The sequence below is a fragment of the Bubalus bubalis genome, chromosome X (assembly GCF_019923935.1).
Source record: "Bubalus bubalis isolate 160015118507 breed Murrah chromosome X, NDDB_SH_1, whole genome shotgun sequence".
NCBI lineage: Eukaryota > Metazoa > Chordata > Mammalia > Artiodactyla > Bovidae > Bubalus > Bubalus bubalis.
Window position 1 is genome coordinate 6,857,384 of NC_059181.1, and position 21,612 is coordinate 6,878,995.

Below are 21,612 nucleotides of genomic sequence, written 5' to 3' on the forward strand. Positions count from 1 at the left end.
AGGACTGTAGCCAGCCTGGCTCCTCTGTCCATGGGATTCTCCAGGGCAAGAAAACTGGAGTGGGTTGCCACGTCCTTCCCCAGTAGATTTTCCTGACCCAGGGATTGAACCTGGGTCTCCAGCATTGCAGGCAGATTTTTTACCCACTGAGCCAGCAGGGAAGCCCAGCACAAGAGGGAAGGACTGGGTATAAAGTCTGGGAAATAAGGCCAGAGCTGTGTGAACAAGAATGTGGCATTTTGGAGATGAGGTCAGGTACCAGTGGCTGGGATTGTGAGGACAAAGATGAAGAGGACTGCAGTTCAGGTCAGTTGAATCAGTTCACTTACACAGCCACATAGACAAAAAGGAATGGCAATGCTAGACAGTGCTGTGTAGACGAAAGGAATGGCACTGTGTAGAAAAAAGGAGTTGTGTATGGATTTGAGAGCTGGACTGTGAAGAAAGCTGAGCACCAAAGAATGGATGCTTTTGAACTGTGGTGTTGGAGAAGACTCTTGAGGGTCCCTTGGACTGCAAGGGGATCCAACCAGTCCATCCTAAAGGAGATCAGTCCTGACTATTCATTGGAAGGACTGATGCTGAAGCTGAAACTCCAATACTTTGGCCACATGATGCTAAGAACTGACTCATTACAAAATACCCTGATGTTGGGAAAGATTGAGGGCAGGAGGAGAAGGGGACGACAGAGGATGAGATGGTTGGATGGCATCACCAACTCAATGGACATGAGTTTGCACAAGCTCCGGGAGTTGGTGATGGACAGGGAGGCCTGGCGTGCTGCAGCCCATGGGGTCCCGAAGAGGCGGACATGACTGAGCAACTGAGCTGAAGGGTGAGGATGTTTGCAGTTTAGGTCAGTGACTTCAAGATGGAACTGTGTGGAAAAGAGGAAGACTGATGAGAGAGGAGGTCAGGGACCCGTTCCTGGCCTTGTGTGTGGACAAGGAGGAGGGGGGATTTGTGAGTGGCCAGGGACGTGTGGGTGCAGCTGTGTGAAAACGAGCAGGAATGGATGGGGGTTCGGGGACCAGTTCCTCGAGCTGTGCTGACTCGGAAGGAGAGGACTGGAGATGAGTTCGGTGACCTGATGCTGGAGCTGTGTGGACAAGGAGGAGGACATCTGGAGAAGAGATCGGGGACCAGCGGCTGGAGCTTTGGGAACACGAGGTGGAAGGATCAGAAAGCAAAGTCAAAGACCAAGTGGCTAGGGCTCTCTGTACCAGGAGGAAGACGATTGTATGGGAGGACAGGGACCCATGGCTAGAACTCTCTGTACAAGGAGGAGCGCAGATAAAGTCAGGTTCCGGTGGCTGGAGCAGTGTGTTCAAGTGGAAGGAAGGCTGCAGATAAAGTCAGGGAAAGGCGGCCGGATCTGCGTGAAGGAGGATGGGGAGGTTTGTAGATGAAGTCGGTAGGGGGCTGTGTGGACAAGGATCAGGAGGATAGCAGATAAGGTCAAGGATTCATGGTTGGAGCTGTGCAGACCAGGGGCAGAGGACTGGAAGAGAACTCGCCGACCCTTGGTGAAAACTCTCTGTCCGAGGAAGAGGAGGCTCGAAGATAAAGTCAGCCACCGGTGGCTGCAACAGGGCGTTACAAGTAGGAGGAGGTTTTGAGATAAAGTCGGGGACAGGCAGCCCGACCTATGTGAGCAGTATGGGAAGGCTTGTTGTACATTAAGGCAGGCCCCAGTGCCTGGGACTGTGTGGACAAGGAGGAGGAGGATAGTAGTTGAGGTCAGAGACCGCTAGTTTAGCTGTGTAGACAAAGACCTAGTGGGGCGGGGTGGGGGCGTAGGGGGTGGGGTTCCCAGGCTGCTCAGTGGTAAAGAATCCGCCTACCAGTACAGGAGGCGCAGGTTCGATTCCCGGGTCTAGAAGATCCCCTTGAGTAGGAAGTGGTGACCCGCTCCAGTATTCTGGCTGGGGAAACCCTGTGGACGGAGGAGCCTGGCGGGCTACAGCCCATTATTCGACGGCAATGCATTGGACGTGACTGAGCATGCACACAGGCTTACAGGCAGTGAGGGATGAGGCTGGAGCTGCGTGAACACAGAAAAGGATTATCGGGGTGGACTATTCAGGGATCAGTGGTTGGATCTGTGTGGACACGAATGGGACAGGGTTGCAGAGGAGGGCAGGGACTTGTGGCTGAACGTCAGTGGAAAGGGAGGAATGACTGGAGATGAAATCGGGGGGCGTGGGTTGTGTCTGGAGCTGTGTTGACAAGGAGGAAGAGGACTGCACATCAAGGCGGTGGACCAGTGCTGGAAGCTGTGTGAACAGGGAGGAGGAGGCTTGCATGTAAGGTCATCGACTACCAGATGCAGCTGCGTAAACAAAGGGGAAGGGGGCTGGGAGATGTGCTCAGGGACTTGAAGTCAGGGAGCAGTGCAGACAGGACGAGGAGAGATGCTGGGAGAGGAGGAGGTCAGGGACCAGTGGCTGGGATGTGTGGACAAGGAGGGTTGGAGGCCCATCAGGGACCCATGATGGGCATTTGTGGGGGGAAAAAAGGAGTAGGATGGCAGTGTTGAACTCCCTGTGTCATCCCGCAGATTCCTTCTGGCTTTTTCCATATTGTAATGTGTGTGTTTCCACACTACTTTCTCCATTAGTCCCACCATCCTTCCCCTTGCCTATCTGTTCTCTGTGTGTCTGCATCTCTACTGCTGCCCAGCAAATAGGTTCATCAGTATCATCTTTCTAGATTCCATATATATGTGTTAATATATGATATTTGTTTTTTCTGATTTATGTCACTTAGTATAATAGGCTCCAGGTTCATCCACCTCATTAGAACTGACTCAGCGGTGTTCGTTTTCGTGGCTGAGTGATATTCCACTGTGCATATGTACCACGGCTTCTTTATCCATCCATCTGCTGATGGACGTCTAGGTTGCTTCCTTGTGCTGCTGGTGCTAAGTCGCTTCAGTCGTGTCCAACGCTGTGCGACCCCATAGCCGGCAGCCCACCAGGCTCCTCTTTCTCTGGGATTCTCCAGGCAAGAACACTGGAGTGGGTTGCTATTTCCTTTTCCAATGCATGTGTGCGTGCCAAGTCGCTTTAGTCATGTCCGACTCTGTGCGACCCCGTAGACGGCAGCCTACCAGGCTTCTCTGTCCACAGGATTCTCCAGGCAAGACCACTGCAGTGGGTTGCCATTTCCTTCTCCACCCATGTGCTGCTGCTGCTGCTAAGTCGATTCAGTCGTGTCAGACTCTGTGCGACCCCATAGACAGCAGCCCATTAGGCTCCTCTGTCCCTGGGATTCTCCAGGAAAGAATACTGGAGTGGGTTGCCATTTCCTTCTCCAATGCAGGAAAGTGAAAAGTGAAAGTGAAGTCGCTCAGTCGTGTCCGACTCTTAGCGACCCCGTGGACTGCAGCCCACCAGGCTCCTCCGTCCATGGATTTTCCAGGCAAGAGTACTGGAGTGGGCTGCCATCGCCTTCTGTGACCCATGTGGCAGCTGTTGTAAATAGTGCTGCAGTGAACAGTGTGGAACGTGTGTCTTTTTCAGTCACGCTTTCGTCCAGGGTAAATGTCCAGTACTGGGATTTGCTAGATCCTATGGTTGTTTTAGTCTTAGTTTTTTTTTTTTTTTTTTTTTTTTTAAGAAATCTCCATATTGTTGTCCATAATTGCTGTACCAATTTACAGTCCCACTAACAGTGCAAGGGAGCTTCCCTCGTGGCTCAGCTGATAAAAAATCCGCCCACGAGGCAGGAGACCTGAATTTGATCCCTGGGTTGGGAAGATCCCCTGGAGCAGGGAAAGGCTACCCACTCCAGTGTTCTGGCCTGGAGAATCCCATCGACTGCATAGGCCGTGGGGTCCCAAAGAGTCAGACACAGCTGAGCAACTTTCAGTTTCAAACAATGCAAGAGGGTTTCGCTTTTCTCCACAGCCTCTCCAGCATTTATTGCTTGCAGATTTTTTCGATGCTGGCTTGACATTTGTTCATGCGCAACAAGCTGCTGACGGGCCCGCAGGCCAGGAGGTGCGGGCGGGTGCAGGGGGGCGCCCAGGTCAGCAGGGCCGTGACTGAGTCCCGCACGCTGTACCCACAGCAGGAGCTCATTGAGAGCCTTGGCCGCAAGCTGCAGGTACTGCGGGAGGCGCGGGAGAGCCTGCTGGAGGACGTGCAGGCCAACAGCGCGCTGGGCGACGAGGTGGAGGCCCTGGTCAAGGCCGTGTGCAAGCCCAACGAGTTTGACAAGTTCCGCATGTTCATCGGGGACCTCGACAAGGTGGTGAACCTCCTGCTGTCGCTGTCCGGCCGCCTGGCCCGAGTGGAGAACGCCCTCAACAACCTGGACGACAGCACGCCTCCGGGCGATCGGGTACTCCCCCCGAGGCGGGATGGATGGATGGGGGGTAGGGCCCGCAGGGTGCGGAGTGAACGCCTGGAAGCCTCGCTGGGCCAGCTGTCCAGCTGGTCGCAGAAGGTCTTCTTCTCTCTGGCTCTCTTCCTTCTCGTAGTGGGGGGTCGCCCCGAGATTCCCCGCGTTGTTCAGTTACCTGGTGGGTCTGACTCTTTGGGATCCCATGGACCGCAGCACGCCAGGCCTCCCTGTCCATCACCGTCTCCCTGAGTTTTACTCAAACTCACGTCCATCGAGTCAGTGATGCCATCCAACCATCTCATCCTCTGTTGTCCCCTTCTCCTCCGGCCTTCAATCTTGCCCAGCATCAGGGTCTTTTCCAGTGAGTCAGTTCTTTGCATCAGGTGGCCAGAACATGCTAGCATTATTTTATACATTCAGACTCATGTCCATGAGTCGGTGATGCCATCGACAGGCTTATTAGTTAGCATTGGGGACACTGAAGGAGTCCCCCACCGGGGACTGTGCCTGTGGACTTCCTGGGCCCTGAACCTTCACTGTATCCCTCGGGGTCTGCACATTAGGTCCACGCTGAGCATGCTTGATGAGCTTCACCTTCGTAGAACCGGAGGCAGCGGTGGTCCACAGCCGCCTCCAAGTTCATTGTAGGGGCCCGGCCTCCACTGTGAACAGCCTTGGGGGAAACTGTCGATGACAGGCGCTAAGGAGGGCAAAGAGGCAGCGTCCGGCTGTGGGAGGCTCCCCCTGTCTTTCCAGATAGAAAGCGGGACACGTGGGCCAGACGTGGACACAGGATGTCCTCCCTCCAATCAGGAGCTTTTAGTCTCCAGGGATGCCAACTGATCTCTGTAGCCCTGTTTGGAGAATCAACTGAGGTCTCTTTGTCTTTTGGTTGGAATTAATGAATTGCAGTTAATCCTACTGTCACTCATACTGGCAGGTCAGGGTGTCCTTTAGCAGGGGGCAGGTGGCCCTGAAAGGTGGTGCAGGCCACGGATACTTCCCAGGCTCCGGACCAGGGAAGCAGTTTCTGTTTTTACTGGGCCCCCACACCCACACCACCACGCCCACCAAGCAGCAGCCCTGTGCCTCTGGCCTCTCCTTGGGACCCCTCCACCCCCGTGATGCTCCGACAGGGCTGGGGGAGGCCATTCGGGTCACCAGGTGGCGGAGGAACGGGAGACTCGGCTGGCGTCGGAAACTGGGACGGAGGACGGGGCGTTCCCTGAAGTGCATCAGCCGCCACGTGGAGACGGTTTAATACCATTCCTCACTCCCTGCCTTGTTTTCACAGCAGGTTACGTACGCGAGCCCAGGGACTGTAGGTGTGCACCCCGATCTAGGAGTGGGGGCGTCTGTGTACCCCAGAGTAAGGAGCCAGGGCAGCTACACGGCCCACCCACCCCAGCCTCTGCCTCTGTGTCTCGTTTTCCAGCCCCTTGTCCTCCTCACCGTCCGCCTCTCCTGGTGCCATAAAGGTTTAGCAATCCTGCCCTGGGAGATCTCTTTAAATGCACTGCTTTGACCCACTTTGCTCCCATCTGCTGTGTTGTCAGGGAAACGCCTTGGGCGCACGCAGGTCCCCCCCACCCTGCGAGTCCTTCGCTGCCTGCGCACATCTCCCAGTTTTGGACTTTTCCGGGCGCGAATGGCTCTCATGTTCCTCCGGGTATATCTAGGAACCTCGTGGCGAGGGGGCGGGGGATGTATCTGGGTGCCTCCTGCAGGGGTATATCTGGGTGCCTCCTGCGAGAGTGTATCCCGGTGCCTCGTGTGGGGGTGTATCTGGGCGCCTCGTGCTGGGGTATATCCGGGTGCCTCATGCAGGGGTGTATCCCGGCACCTCGTGGGGCGGTGTATCTGGGCGCCTTGTGGGGCCGGGGGTGTATCCGGGCGCCTCGCTGCGCAGGCGGTGGGAGGCTCTGGCCAGCCTCCCCGCCCCGCTGGATCCCCAGCAGGCTTGTGTGTCTTGTGTCTGTCCAGCAATCCCTGCTCGAGAAGCAGCGTGTCCTGATCCAGCAGCACGAGGACGCCAGGGAGCTGAAGGAGAACCTGGACCGCCGGGAAGGCATCGTCTTCGACATCCTGGCCAGCTACCTGGGCCCCGAGAGCCTGGCGGACTACGAGCACTTCGTCAAGATGAAGTCGGCGCTCATCATCGAACAGCGCGAGCTGGAAGACAAAATACACCTGGGTGAGGAGCAGCTGAAGTGCCTGTTGGACAGCCTGCAGCCGGAAAGAGGCAAATGAGGGTGCACCCACCCCCCACCCCACCCGGCCCTCCCTGGAGGAGGAGGAGGAGGAGGAGGAGGAGGAGGAGGATGCAGATGGGGTTGGCGGAGTCATCAGCTCTGGTCCTGCGAATGCAGCTGAAAACCGCAGCCTGTATTTACGTCCTGTCGATGGGGGTCGGGGGGTGGGGGGGTGTCCTCTCACAGCCAGGTGGCGGTCAGCAAAGCAATAACTTCCATGTGTGTGTTTGGGATGAGTTCTTTAATTCTTAGGTTCCCTTTTGGAATGCTGAGCAGAGCGGCTCCCCCCGCCCCTTCTCCATGGTGGCCCGGAAGCGTCCCCACGTGGCGCGGGGGCTCGGGTGCGCCATGCGCGCCTGCGCAACAGGGTCACCACGTGGCCTATACCGGCAGTGCGTGCGGGCACTGAACCGCGTCCTCCGTGCGGGAATAAACGAGTGCGTCTCTAAGAAGGTGCATGTGGGTTGAGGGTGGGGGCGGTTCGCCTGGTGCACGAGCTGTCCTGTGGATCACGGGAAGCGCTGGAAGTGTTGCGCCGTTGGTTGTGTCTGTCCTGTAAGGATGACCCCTGACCCAGCAAAATAATGAGGATGAGCATTATTTATTAATGTGTTAGAAAGGAGGATAGTTGTCCATGTGGTTTAAAGACCAGCTGTGAAATGAGGAGCTTTCAGCACGCTAGGCTCACTCATGGTGAAATCGCCACTTGCACAGTGTGCATGCTTTAAGAAAGGCGCACGCAGAAGGCACATACCGGCTTTGGTTTTTCTGGGATGACACCCGCGTGCAAATGGTATTTCTGCAAAGTGAGATTACCTGGCTGAAAGTGTGTCCGGAGGGTATGTGCTTGCAAGGTTTTTTTTTTTTTCTTAAGGCCCCTGAGATATTTTCCTCATTTACTTTCCCCTCCGCCCCTCCCCCCCTGCCCCGCCCCCAGAACATTTCTTTGTGCCCTGATTGTATTTCTGTGTGTATATGATTGTGGATTATAATTGGCAGCTCCTGTCTTGTTGCTTCTCTGGATTAGTTATGGCAGTGTCAAGGCCACATTTCCTCTAAGAACCCATGGTTCTGGCTTTCCAGAAGCCCTAGTGGACCACAAAACTCCCAGACCTGGTCTTTATCTGCCACAGAGTTGACCACTGTCTGTTCCCCGTTTTATCATTTGATATTGCAAGGTGGTCCAGAGTCTGTTCACTAAAGAAAACACTGTCGAGCTGTTGTTTTCCAGTGCCCGAGTCATGACTAGGAGAAGATAACTTGCAGATCCCATGTGCTGCATTTGCATCCAGAACATATAAACAACTTTCCAAGTTAACAGTATGAAAACAGACACCCCAGTTAAAACATGAGCCAGAGACTTAAATAGACACTTCACCAAAGAGGCTATATGCATGTCAGTAGGCACGATAGGGTGTTCAGCCCCTCGTGGCTTGGTTCTCACGGTCTGATTTTTAACCTGATCATCTGTGTTCCGTCCCAGTTGGGTGAGATCCTGCATAATGGCGGGAGAAGCCCCAAGATAACTTCATGTTGGGGTGATAGAGATCAGATCACGTTACTCCTTGTTTCCTCTTATGCCTGTGAAAGGAGTTTTCCGACAGGTAGGGAGATAGCCCTTTGTCACCAGTGGCCGGCACCTTCCCAAAGACAGAAGGACACAATGTCTTATTAAAGGACACTACTCCACACGGAGCCAGAAGGACAAGCTGGACTGGCCACGGTGATACCTCTGCAGCCCTGGGGAGAACCGACCTGGCAGGCTTCAGTGATGCTGGCAGTAAACATTCCTTGGCAGCCCACCCACACCAAAGAAAAAGGCCTTTTTCTGCACTTTTTATTCTTCTTAAATTAAGCTGTTCCTGATTTGAAAAGCCCCTCTTCTGCCAGTGAAGTGTCATCGTCCTCCTCACACGCTATGGTCACTTGCTGTGAAAATGGGTCATGACAGAAACAAAGCTGGCCGTCCATGGACCCCCTCCCCCACCCCCGCCACTGCCACCTTCCTCCCTTGGGGAGATAACCACAGTGATGTCAGTGTGTTTTGATTTTCACAAAGCTTTCATCTGTGATTCTTGCCCTTGTCATACAGTATTGTGATCATTTTGATGATACGTCTGTAAAATGTGAAAATAGAGTTTTTGCCTGTAGCCAGGTTTTCAGTGTCTTTTGAGAACGTTGTCTTCTACATAGCAATACACAGGGCACTGGTGTCCTTTAAACGAAGCCCATAGAATCACAACGGTCCTGTCTGTTTCCCTATCTGCCTCATAAATGTCTGGTGGTGGGGACATAGAGATTGCAGTGAGTCAGTGTGCACAACTTTGTGTATAGCTATATTACAGCATATGCAAACAATCTGGTGCTAACGTTTCTCCCGTGGCATTCCTGGGTGGTGGCTGATGGCTCACCCCGGGTCATTGCTCAGCTGAGAAGTGCTCTCTGTATCTCGAGGTTGCAGTCAGGGACCTTGCCGGAGACTTTGATCATGCCGCCCACCATGGAAGATGTGTACCAATTTCATGCTCAACACTTAACACTTACCTCTCAACAGATCATCCTGCTTGACCTTAATACAATAAATGGTGTCTTTCAGTGAATGGAGTGTGTCTTTGTCTTGCATCTTTTTAAAAATTGGAACGTCCTTCCCGTATGTCAGATCCTTCAGCCACTGATAAATCGTGGGGTTGAATCTGTGTATGCAGGTGTTTGACTGTTTCTGCCTGTTGAGTTCAGGCCAGTCGGTCTGCAGCCGGGGAAAAACATCAGGGACACTGGTTGTATCAGTCAGCTGTTGCCACAGCCATGCTGTGTAACAACCGCTATAAAATCGCAGCAGGGTGCAGGGAGAAGTAACTCCTTTAGAGGAGGAATTGGTAGATCATTCTGCTCCGCGCGCCTGTCATCTGCCTCCCAGGACCAGGCCTTTGGCCCGGGCACGTCCATGGCACATGACCGGAGAACAAGCCCAGTCACATCGGTGCTTGCCCCGGGTGTGGTTATGGCACACCTGCTAGCCTTCCATTGCTGCCGCAAATCCCACAGCCCAACCCGGAATCCAGAAGGTGTGGCGTGTGCTCCACCCGGTGACTGCAGGGAGCTGTGAAGCACTGGGGCCATTGATGGAGCCCCGTCATCTCCCACGCTGGGTGCTGATACAGAGTAGCACCCTGTGGTCCAGGACCTGAAGCCAAGTTCCTGGAGCCAAGCCACCTCTGTCACTTGAAGATCGTATGGCTGTGAGCAGTCGCTGGCCTCTGCACCCCTCAGCTTCCTCCTTCCCAGCCCTTGGGAGAGCAAGTGAGCTGATAATGTCAATGTGCTTGGAACCTGCGCTGGGTCAGAGGAGTGCCACATGGAGGGAGGTGTTCACACCTCTGGTGCCGTCACTGCAGCCTGGGTCTGGAGGAAAAGCGTTCTCTGCACCCGGACGCCCCTGTTGGAACCACCAGAGGACAGATGGCAGCTGCTCCCTGTCGGCAGCGGCCAAATGCTTCTGTTTTTGAAGCAGGTTGGTGGGACCCGGAGGTCAATCAGTTGAGAGAGAGGCAGTCTTCCTTTTTTTTTGAATAATTTTGCTTGTTGAATTTTGGCTGCTCTGGGTCTTGCTCGCTGCTCGGGGTTTTGTCTGGATGTGGTGTGCAGGCTTCTTGCATGTGGGCCTCAGTAGTTGTGGCACGTGGGCTTAGTTGCTCTGCGGCAGGTGGCATCTTCCCAGATCAGGAATCAAACTCTTTCCTGTATCGGTGGATTCTTTACCACTGAGCCACCAGGGAAGCCTGAGAGAGTGTTCTTAGTAAGAACTACTCAAACATAGGAGGTGAATTTTTATTTGGGATAAGGGAAAAAAAACATTGTCACAAACTTAGGGACTTTAATAAGTACACAAGTGCTACATACATTATTATTATTATTATTGGCTTCTACAGGGCCACTTCCGCTTGTCTCGTGAGTTGTGAAAGGATGGAGGGATTTGTCCATGAGGGCGGTGGAGGTGCAGTTGTAGGCTGGGGTGGTGGGGGTGTGGCTGTGGGAGCCAGTAGTCCTCATGCTCCACGACCCGTGGACTGAGATGCTCAGACTTCTGTTTCTTCAGGGCGAGCCACCTTGGGCACGCTGAATCAGTCTCAGGCACGGGGGCATGGGGGATGCTGTCTGCATCCTCACACCTGTTGGCTTGACCACCGCAGGGCCACCAACAGCCTGCAAGCCCAGGCATTCCGGAGGCGGGGGAGAGGGGAATGTTTTCTGCATTTCCCATCAAAAGAGGAGAACCTCGCACGTTGCGTGTACACATATAGGCTGTGCACTGAGTCACACTGAGCCAGGTAACACATCCCACGACACCCCAACCCGTGTCATTCGCCTCCTCCACCAGATCCCCAAAATGCCTGTGACGACTCCGGTGCCCTCCCCCTCCGTGAAACCTAGGAAGTGAGGTGCAGAGGAAGGCAAAGTGTCACGAACTTAGGGACTTCAAGAAGTACACAAATGCTACATAAATTCTTTACTTTTTTTTTTGGCTGGCAATGAACCCTCCTTTCTCATCTCAGCAAAGCCTAGGGCAGAGGAACATCACTGGAGGCCCCGTGTCTTACCCCCCATCTTGGAAGGGTCATGCAGGGGGAGGCCTGCCCCTTTCAGCTCAAGGTCAGCCTGTTTCTAGTTTATACCCGCTTAAGAAACTCAAGCGTGAGGCCTACCTGACGGCATCATGCAAGCAGGCCCGGACCCCGTGGGCAGGGGCCCTCCACGCACAACAGTCCACGGCCCTGGGAACAAGGCCGGACACTGTCCACAGGACGTGCTGACGGGGGACACTGTCTCTCTTCGGAGGTGTCCTCTCCAAAATGCATCAGACAAACCCAAAGTGGGGGAGAGGCTTTTTATTAAAAAAAAATAAAGCTGACCAGTTCCCTTAAAAGGTGCTGAGGCGATGAAAGCCCACCGGAGGGGCAGCTCAAAACTGGAGGGAATGAAGACGCCTGACCACAGCGACAATGCAGAACCTGCACCACAACCCCAGGCCGAGGCGGGAAGAGAACCCAGCCTGGGGGTGGGAGAAGTCTGAATAAGGTGTGTAGATCACCGTGTGGTCAACGCGAAGTTCTTTTTATTTTTACTGAAATACACTTGATTTACAATGTTGTGTTAATTTCTTCTGTACAACAAAATGACTCATATATATAAACGCATACTTTTTTTTTTCATATTCTTTTCCATTATGGTTTATTACAAGATACTGAGTATAGCTCCCTGTGCTACATAGTAGGGCCATCTTGTTTATCCATCCTACGTATATATATGTTTGTGAGTTCAGTTTAGTTCAGTCCCTCAAGTCATGTCCGACTCTAAATAAATGGTTGCTAATTCCAAACTCCCAATCTTTCCCTCCCCTCCCCCTTGGGAACCACAAGTCTGATCTCTGAGTCTGTTTTCTTTCATACGTATGTTGATTTCTGTTGTATTTTTGATTCCACATCTAAGTGATATCATATGGTATTTGTCTTTCTGCTGCTGCCTTGCTTTTTGCTGACTTAGTATGATCAGACCCATCCATACAGATGGCATTTTTTGGGTTTTTTTTTTACTTATGGTTGAGTAATAATTTCTCTGTATATATGTACCACATCTTCTTTATCCATTCATCTGCTGCTGGACATTTTGTTTGATTCCATGGCTTGGCTATTGTGAATAGTGCTATGAACATGGGAATGTATGTATCTTTTTGAATTAGTGTTGTCTGGATATACGTCCAAGGATGGGATTGCTGGATCATATGGTAGCTGTACTTTCAGTTTTTTAAGGAACCTTCATACTCTTCTTCATAATGGGTGCACCAATTTACATTCCTACTAACCATGTAGGAGGGTTCCCTTTTCTCCACACCTTCTCCAGCATTGTTTGTACATTTTTAAGGATGGCCACTCTAACCAGTATGGGCGATACCTCACTACACTGTTGATTTGCATTTCTTTAATAATTAGTGGTGGTCAAGGTGAATTTCTTGATTCCCAGCGTCATGCTATGGTGACTGGTGTCATTTCCACTTGGTTAATCTTGGGTGAAGAATGTGCTCTTCTTGTTGAATTTAGTCGCTCAGTTGTGTCGGACTCTTTTCCACCCCGTGGACTGTAGACCACCAGGCTCCTCTGTCCATGGGGTTTCCCAGGCAAGAATACTAGAATGGGTTGCCATGCCCTCCTCCAGGAGATTTTCCCAACCCAGGGAATCGAACCCAGGTCTCCCACATTGCTGGTGGATTCTTTACCATCTGAGCCACCAGGGAAGCCCCGCGACCACTGGAGTGGGTAGCCTATCCCTTCTCCAGGGGAACTTCCCAACCCAGGAATCGAACTGAGGTCCCCTGCAAGAATGTGTGGAGATGTGCTATTTGCTACTCTCTCTTTTTTTCCCAGAAGCTAACAGTTTTTTCCGATGGAAAAGGTGCTCAACTGGTTGCTTTCCACAATTTCAAAGGAGGATTTCCTTCTGTGCCTTCTCACTTGAGCACTTTGTTCCCGTGTGTGAGGGGAGCTTTAAAGCTGAGTTTGGAATAGTTCTGCTTAACAGGAAGGCCAGCGCGGAGCTGGGGCCCTTGGACCTCTTGGGTTTTCAGAAGACTCTTGATTTAAACCGTCAGTAAGTGCTGGGGAGGGTGCTTATCTGTGCTTGTCCAGGTGGGTAGCGGATGTTGACAGGAGGAGTGAGCGTGGGCAGCGAGCCCATGGGGGCCGGGGGAGGGGTGTGCACAGCCAGGTTTGGAGAGGCAGGGCGTGTGCACTAGGCCGCCAATGCCATGCCCTGGGTGCTCAGAAGGCAGACTTCAGTGCTGGGGAAAAGGAACACAGGATTGCTGGCCCCTCGGCGGCAGAGGTGCAGTTCCTTCACCATCCCAGTTCTGTGCTGGGGGACGGGGGGAGGGGGGGGAAGTGTCGCAGGGGATGTGCATGTCCAGGTTTGCCCTCAGGCACACCTGGGGGTACTACCCTCGGCCTTGAGGCAAGAAAGAGGTAGAGCTCTGACTCCGGGGGTGGGGGGTGGCAGGGGTGGCAGCCTGGGAAGGGAGGCCGGCATTTCACCGTTTCAAAAACCCCCGCATGTCGGGCAGCATGTGGGGAGCATGGTTCCGCGTGGAAGGCAGTGATGCGCTCGAGCTGGCGTGCAAACGCCCTGCGCTCTGAGCGCGGTTTGCTTCCCAGCAAGCCTGCACCGAGGCACCAGATTTTAACCTTATGCTCTGGGTTTTCCCGAACACATGTGCCCTTGGACTGCCACAGCACCGCCCCGCCCCCGTGATTAAACACTGAATGCCGATCAGAACGCCCGCATGTCTCGAGAGGCACCGTTCCAGGGAAATTGCAACTCCGGGTGGCCATTGCGGGACTCTTTGGAGTGTTGGATACAAGGGCCTCCAGGCCCCTGGGGGTGTGAAGGGTGGTCCTGTGACGTCTCCGTATGAGACCCTGATCTGGACATGTGATTTGTGTGTACATTCGGATCCAGGTTTTTTTTTTTTCTTCCGGCATGATAGAAGATACGGGAAACACACACGTGTACAGAGAGTGATGAGTGTGTGTGGATGGCATTAGCTGACAGCTTTACAGCAATACTGGAGCTCCGCGTGCATGCATACTCGCCCGCCTTCTCATCTGGATGAAGAACCATCTGCCAGGACTGACAGGCCAGCCACAGACCACGGTTTCTCCGGGGGACCACCCCGTATCCCTTAAGGCCTCTCCTCAGAGCTCTCTCCCTGTGGTTTGCCAGCTGCCCTGGGAGCAGCACCAGGATCTACTCAAGTGAGCTGAGGTTCCTTTTTGCCCTTCACAGGTACTCCCTTCTCCTGTTTCTTTGCCCAAGTCCTTCCTTCCCTGTACAGGACAGGATGCCAAGGCTCTCGGCATGTACCATGCCAGGTCAGGGAAGGTGCTGGCGTATCCCATCCCTCCCCTCACATCTCTCCATTTTGTGTTTTGTGTGTTTTTTTTTTTTTTTTTAAGAAACAAGATTCTTAACTACATATTTTTGTCTTTTTTTTTTTAAGTTGAAGTTTTAGTTGCTTTAAAATGTGGTGCCCTTCTCTGCTGTACAGAAAACTGACTCAGTGATTCACACAAAGACATTCTTGTTTTATAGCCTTTTACACTTTGTCACAGGATACTGAATATAGCTCCATGCATTCTGCAGTAGGACCTTGTTGTTTATTCTAAATGTAGTAGTTTGTATCTACCACACCACTACACACAGTCCATCCTTCCACTCTCCCCCTTGGCAAACACAAGTCTGTTCTGTGAGGCTTTTCTTTGTTTTACAGGTATGATCATTTGTGCCATATTCTGGCTTCTACCCCAGATATGCAGATGACACCACCCTTACTGGAGAAAGCAAAGAGGAACTAAGCGTCTTGATGGAAGTGAAAGAGGAGAGGGAAAAAGCTGGCTTAAAATTCAACATTCAAAAAACTAAGATCATGGCATCCGGTCCCATCACTTCATAGCAAATAGTTGGGGAAACAATGGAAACAGTGAGAAACTTTATTTTCTTGGGCTCCAAAATCACTGCAGATGGTGACTGCAGCCATGAAATTAAAAGACGCTTGTTCCTTGGAAGAAAAGCTATCATCAACCTAGACAGCATATTAAACAGTAGAGACGTTATGTTGCCGACACAGGTCCATCTAGTCAAAGCTGTAGTTTTTCCAGTAGTCCTGTATGAATGTGAGAGTTGGACTGTAAAGAAAGCTGAGCACCAAAGAATTGATGCTTTTGAAGTATGGTGTTGGAGAAGACTCTTGAGAGTCCCTTGGATTGGAAGGAGATCAAGGCAGGAGGAGAAGGGCATGACAGAGGATGAGATGGTTGGATGGCATCACCGACTCAATGAACATTAGTTTGATCAAACTCTGGGAGTTGGTGATGGACAGGGAAGCCTAGCATGCTGCGGTCCATCGGGTCGCAAAGAGTCAGACACAACTAGCGACTGAACTGACCTGGCTTCCACATATAAGTGATAGCGTATGGTATTTGTCTTTTTCTGTCTGACTTATTCCACTTAGTATGATAGTCTCTTTGTTGTTGCGTAGTCACTGAGTCATGTCCGACTCTTTTGCAGTCCCATGCCCTGTAGCCCACTGGGCTTCTCTGTCCATGGGCTTTCCCAGGCAAGAATCCTGGAGTAAGTAGCCAGTCCTTTCTCCAGGGGATCTTCTCAACCCAGGGATCAAACCTGGGTCTCCTGCATTGCAGGCAGGATTCTTTACCACTGAGCCACCTGGGAAGCCCATGATAATCTCTAGGTCCATCCACACTGGTGCATTGTTTCATTCTTTTCTTTGTGGCTGGGTGGTATTCCATTAAATAGGCATTATGTCATCTTTGTCCATTCACCTCTCGCTGGACTTTAGGTTGTTTCCATGTCTTGGCTCTTGTGTGTAGTGCTGCTGGGAACATAGGGGTGTATGTACGTTTTTGAATTACAGTTTTGTCTGGGTATGTTCCCAGGAGTGAGATGCTAGATCATATAGTAATTCTGTATTTAGTTTTTTGAGAAACCTCTTTACTGTTCTCCATAGTGGCTGCACAAATTTACATTTCCACCAACAGGGTTGGAGGATACCCTTTTCTCCACATCCTCTCCAGCATTTTTTTTTTTTTTTACTTTACAATATTGTATTGGTTTTGCCATACATCAACATGCATCCACCACGGGTGTACATGTGTTCCCAATCCTGAACCCCCCTCCCACCTCCCTCCTCATACCATCCCTCTGGGTCATCCCAGTGCACCAGCCCCAAGCTTCCTGTATCCTGCATCGAACCTGGACTGGCGATTCGTTTCTTATATGATATTATACATGTTTTAATGCCATTCTCCCAAATCAATCAGCTTTTTATTTAGCAGTACTAGGAGGATTTTTCTTCTTTATTCTTCATAATGTGGAATTGTGTTATATCCCATTGTAAGTTTATAAAATGGTTTACTGTACATATTCTCTGCCTGGGTTTTCTTCTCCCTATTTGTCCCGATTGTAAGTTCAGTCATAAAGCTCATTGGGTATGTGTGTTTCACTGACATGTTTGAAATTTCCTTGCGATAAATTTGTTACAGAAAAGTTGTACACAGAGGATTCCAGTGGCATTTAGACTTGTATGTGAAATGCAGTCCTCACTACAATGAGTCATGGCTCATTGACATGATGTCTCATTTCTTACAGAAGTCTCATCTGAAGCTCTCCCCTATCTTAGCAGCTACCTTATCTAGTCTGTACCGCATACTCCCATGGACCATCTGTGATCCAAGTCTCAACAGGAAGGGGGTGTTTCCCATGAACTAAAAGTATGTTTCCTAATGTGTTTCTTGTCGTTGGTCTGTCTCAACTCAGTCTCCCCGATGTGGGCACCACTGCTGCTAACACCTCCATGTATAGGTTGCCATCGCTTTAAGAAAAAATGCCATTAACTCCAAGTGAGATGGGTTAGGTACCATGTCTGGGGGACAAGAGAAAGGGATGAGGGGACATACCTGAAGCAGTCACACAGATCTTAAAATTGAACTGTTAGGGTCTTTGGAGGAAATGTACTCCCCTCTGGCATAGGGCTGGGAGACAAAGAGGAGACCAGGTGAAGAGGGAATGCCACCATCAGCAACAGAAATGCCGCCATGGTGTCTGTGACCTAGCAACTGAGAATGCTGGAGGTGTGTACAGTGGAAACAGAATGCGGTGACTGCACAAGTCCAAGGAGAGAGCCTTGGCCTTACAGGCCAGACTAACTCACAGTGGGGCCAAAAGCTGTTCTGTGCTCAGAGTGAGGAGCCCAGGAGCAGAGAGCAGAGTGTGTAAGTGGGGGACATCTGCCCATAGGGAGGAGCTGCCCTTTGAACTAGCCACCCTCCTCAGTTCAGTCGCTCAGTTGTGACCGACTCTTTGCAACCCCATGGACCGCAGCACGCCAGGCCTCCCTGTCCATCACCAACTCCCAGAGTCTACCCAAACCCGTGTCCATTGAGTCGGTGATGCCATCCAACCACCTCATCCTCTGTCGTCCCCTTCTCCTCCTGCTTTCAATCTTTCCCAGCATCAGGGTCTTTTCCAGTGAGTCAGCTCTTCGCATCAGGTGGCCAAGGGATTGGAGTTTCAGCTTCAAAATCAGTCAGGGATATTTGTTTGCAGTGTTCCTCCCTCCCCACAACACAGCTGAACAAGTGAGCCTAAATAAGTGACCACCTTTGCCCCCGTATGTCAGAGTTGAAATTAGACACTGAAGAGACTTGCAAACAGAGGAAGTCAAAATAAAGAAGAGGGAACCACTCTAGAGGTGAGAGGTGCAACAGATTAAAACCCTGTAGTTAACATTGACTAAGTTTTGGAAGGGGCTGATAGATCTTGAGAAGAAGTACCAGCTGGAACAAGGAATTATATGAAACTGAACTGATCCCACACTGCCCACAACAGCTCCAGAAAAATTCCTAGATATAGTTTTACTATTATCAACTTTTTAATTTTTTAAGTTATTACTTTATTTAATTTTCATTTTTATAACGTTCTATTACATTGCAGAAAAAGGCTCTACTTTTTAAAGCAAATTTCATATATATATATATTTAACTTTTGTGACTGATTTTGTTTTGTATTTTTAATATTGTGTTTTGGAGAGTCTAACCTCTACTCTATAGTTTTTTTTTTTTTCAATTTTTTATTTAATTGGAGGTTAATTACTTTACAATATTTTAGTGGTTGTTGCCATACATTGACATGAATCAGCCATGGGTGTACACGTGTTCCCCATCCTGAACCCCCCTCCCACCTCCCTCCTCATCCCATTCCTCAGGGTCATCCCAGTGCACCGGCCCTGAGCACCCTGTCTCATGCATCAAACCTGGACTGGTGATCTATTTCACATATGGTAATATAACTGTTTCAGTGCTATTCTCTCTAATCATCCCACGCCCAGCTTCTCCCACACACTCCAAAAATCTGTTACTTATATCTATGTCTCTTTTACTGTCTCACATATAGGGTCATCATTACCATCTTTCTAAATTCCATATATATGCATTAATATACTGTATGGGCGTTTTTCTTTCTGCTTTATTTCACTCTGTATAATAGGCTCCAGTTTCATCCACCTCATTAGAACTGATTCAAGTGTATTCTCTTTCATGGCTGATTAATATTCCATTGTGTATATGTCCCACTGCTTTCTTGTCCATTTGTCTGCTGATGGACATCTAGGTTGCGTCCATGTCCTGGCTATTGTAAACAGTGCTGTGACGATCATTCGGGTCCACATGTCTCTTTCAATTCTGGTTTATTCGGTGTGTATGCCCAGCAGTGGGCTTGCTGGCTCATATGGCAGTTCTAGTGCCAGTTTTTTAAGGAATCTCCACACTGTGCTCCATAGTGGCTGTACTAGTTTGCATTCCCACCAACAGTGTAAGAGGGTGCCCTTTTCTCCACACCCTCTCCAGCATTTATTGCTTGTAGATGTTTGGATAGCAGCCATCCTGACCGGCGTGAGATGGTACCTCATTGTGGTTTTGATTTGCATTTCTCTGATAATGTGTGATGTTCAGCATCTTTTCATGTGTTTGTTAGCCATCTGTATGTCTTCTTCGGGGCAAAGGAATTTAGAATGCGGCAGTGGGCTCCCACAGGTGGGGCAGGGGGAGTAGCCCACATCCCGTGCAGGCAATACTGGGGAGCATTGCCCACGAAGACTTTTATTACAAGAATAAAACCAAGTAAACACTGCTTCTGTTTTGATTACCATCTCCATACTCCAGTATTCTAAAATAATGTCAGTAATTAAATACTTTTCCTCTGCAAAACCAAATTCTGTTGGTTTAAGTTTGAAAAGCTTGTTGTCATATATGTCAGGTTTTAATATTTTACATATTATTCACAAGGTACAAAGTTTCAGTGTACATATATACAAATGCACACACGCATGTGTGTGTGTGTGTGTATATATCCAAACACATACACATATGTGTGTATATGTATACATATATAAATATATATATAAATTCATACGGCCACAGTCTTAGTACTTCTCTTTAAAAATTCATTGTCTTCTATGAGGGAGTTCATTAAGAGAAGACCCTGTTCAACAATTGTCACCAACACAGGCTGCCATGGTTACCACTGCTCCCTTCCACAGAGCATCCTTCATGGTTTGCAAGGCCTCGAGATCACTTCCTGCACAGCCTGCAGTCCCCGAGGGAAGGTACTAATACACACCCCACATTCAAACAGTTGATTCTAAATACACAGTGATACCACAGAAATTGTCAAGGTAAAGACACACGATGTGCTTTTATTTACGTCTCAATCAGTGAAACAAAGTATTCACTGCAAGGTGCAAACTTTTTTTAGCTTGAAAAGAACAAAATCGTCTTATATTTGAACACAAAGGATCTTGCTGAATTTGAAAAACAGGTTTTATTTGAAATTCATTCTTAATTGTCAGTTATTTTGAGACTATGGAACAAAGAAAATAAACTTAGGTTACCTGGGGCTGCTTAAGCTGTATCTTTTGCAGATTTTTTTTTTAATTCCCTCAGACTTTTACAGTCATAAATAGATATAATAGACAAGGTTTGGAGGAGACACACTCTCCCTGCCATGTGACCCATCGGAGTTGACTTAGAGAGATGAGGATGGCAGGGAGTTTGGAGGCCTCTTTAGGGGAATTACAAATGCCTCATTTCTCCCACCAAAACATCTGAATTGCTCCCCATCCTCCGCTAGAGGTGTCAGGATGGGGCTTTGTGATGTCAAGGCTCACCCAGGGCCACCATTGGCTGGGGAAGAGACTTGCTGACCTCATAAAGCATGAGGGTGTGTCTCCCTAGGGAGGGGTATATATAGGGGTGCTCAGGGGCTCTGGAGCAGACCACTGGGAGGCCTCAAAATGACTAAGCTGACTGGGAAGCCCCAAGGCTCCAGAGTAGTTAGGAAACACCTGCCTCGTGTTACCCGGGACAAAGGGATGAAGACCTCCTCTCAATTGAGGCCCAAAACAAATGTCAAGGTGAGCTGAGCCCACCCAAACTCCTCTTGCCCATTGACCCCACCCCATAAGACCCCCTCCCCTGTCCTTGCCTGGCACATAACCCTTCTCTGCCCACACCCCTTCTCCTGATTCTGTCGTTCCCGGCCACCTTCACCCTCTTCCCCAAACCAATGCCATTCTCTACCCCTCTCTTGTTTTCTCCAGGTGGCCAGGGCCAGTGTGGGAGTGAATAATCACCTTCAGGCAAAGCTGACCAAGAAAACGTCTCAGAAACCGCCCACCACAAGGAACCTTAGAAAAATCAGAGGCTCAAAGCTCTGTAGCCAGTGTTCCAAGGTGAATGAAGAGCTGAATCAGAACGGACCAGAGGAGGTCCCAGAGAGTGTGGAGACCCCTGTCATTCCAGTGGGACCGGTGGGCAGCCAGTGACTTCAAGGCATGGCTAGAGACCTCAGAAATCTTCGGGGGTCTTGCTGCTGAGTACTGGCCAACAGTACAGACGTTGACTATTATACCAACTGCATACATTAAGAATGAACATAAAATCAACCTGATGTGAAATTATGTTTGTCTCCGAGTTCTCTGAGAGTGGGGGCAGAGAGGGCAGGGCAAGGATAAATGTGTGAAGAGGGAGGGAGATGGGTCCTGTGGGGTTGGAGATGGGACCAGAAGGTCCAGTTTGCCAGAAAGTAGGGGGGGAAGAACTGGTTCCAGACTCAGCTTCAAAGATACACTTCCCATGGGAGAAGAGGAAGAGGACTTGGTGTTTCTCTGCGTGCGTGCAGAGATGGAAACTGAGCCGGGGAGCCGTGTCGTGTGCGGTGGCAGTGCCATTTGCTAAAAAGGCATAGAGGGAAGTTGTCCCATAAAAGGAATAGAATATTGACATTTGCAGCAACATGGAAGGTACACTATTAAGTAAAATAACTCAGACAGAGATAGACAAATACTGTGTGATATCACTTATAGAATCTAAAAACACCACAAAATAGA

The 21,612-nt window shown here is 50.2% G+C and overlaps 1 protein-coding gene across 7 annotated transcripts in view; it reads left to right on the top strand.

Moving 5' to 3' along the window:
- Positions 1–21,183, top strand: part of SHROOM2 (shroom family member 2) — a 152,797-nt gene extending 131,614 nt beyond the window's left edge. For 4 of the 7 annotated variants that reach the window (XM_025277276.3, XM_025277279.3, XM_025277281.3 and 1 more), the window contains 2 exons: positions 4,075–4,347; positions 6,334–9,202. In XM_025277276.3, coding sequence (XP_025133061.2) covers positions 4,075–4,347; positions 6,334–6,600 — 540 coding nt within the window. In that variant the 3' untranslated portion in view covers positions 6,601–9,202. The other 3 variants (XM_044937497.2, XM_025277277.3, XM_044937498.2) reach the window with 3 other exon arrangements.
- Positions 21,184–21,612: the final 429 nt, after the last annotated feature.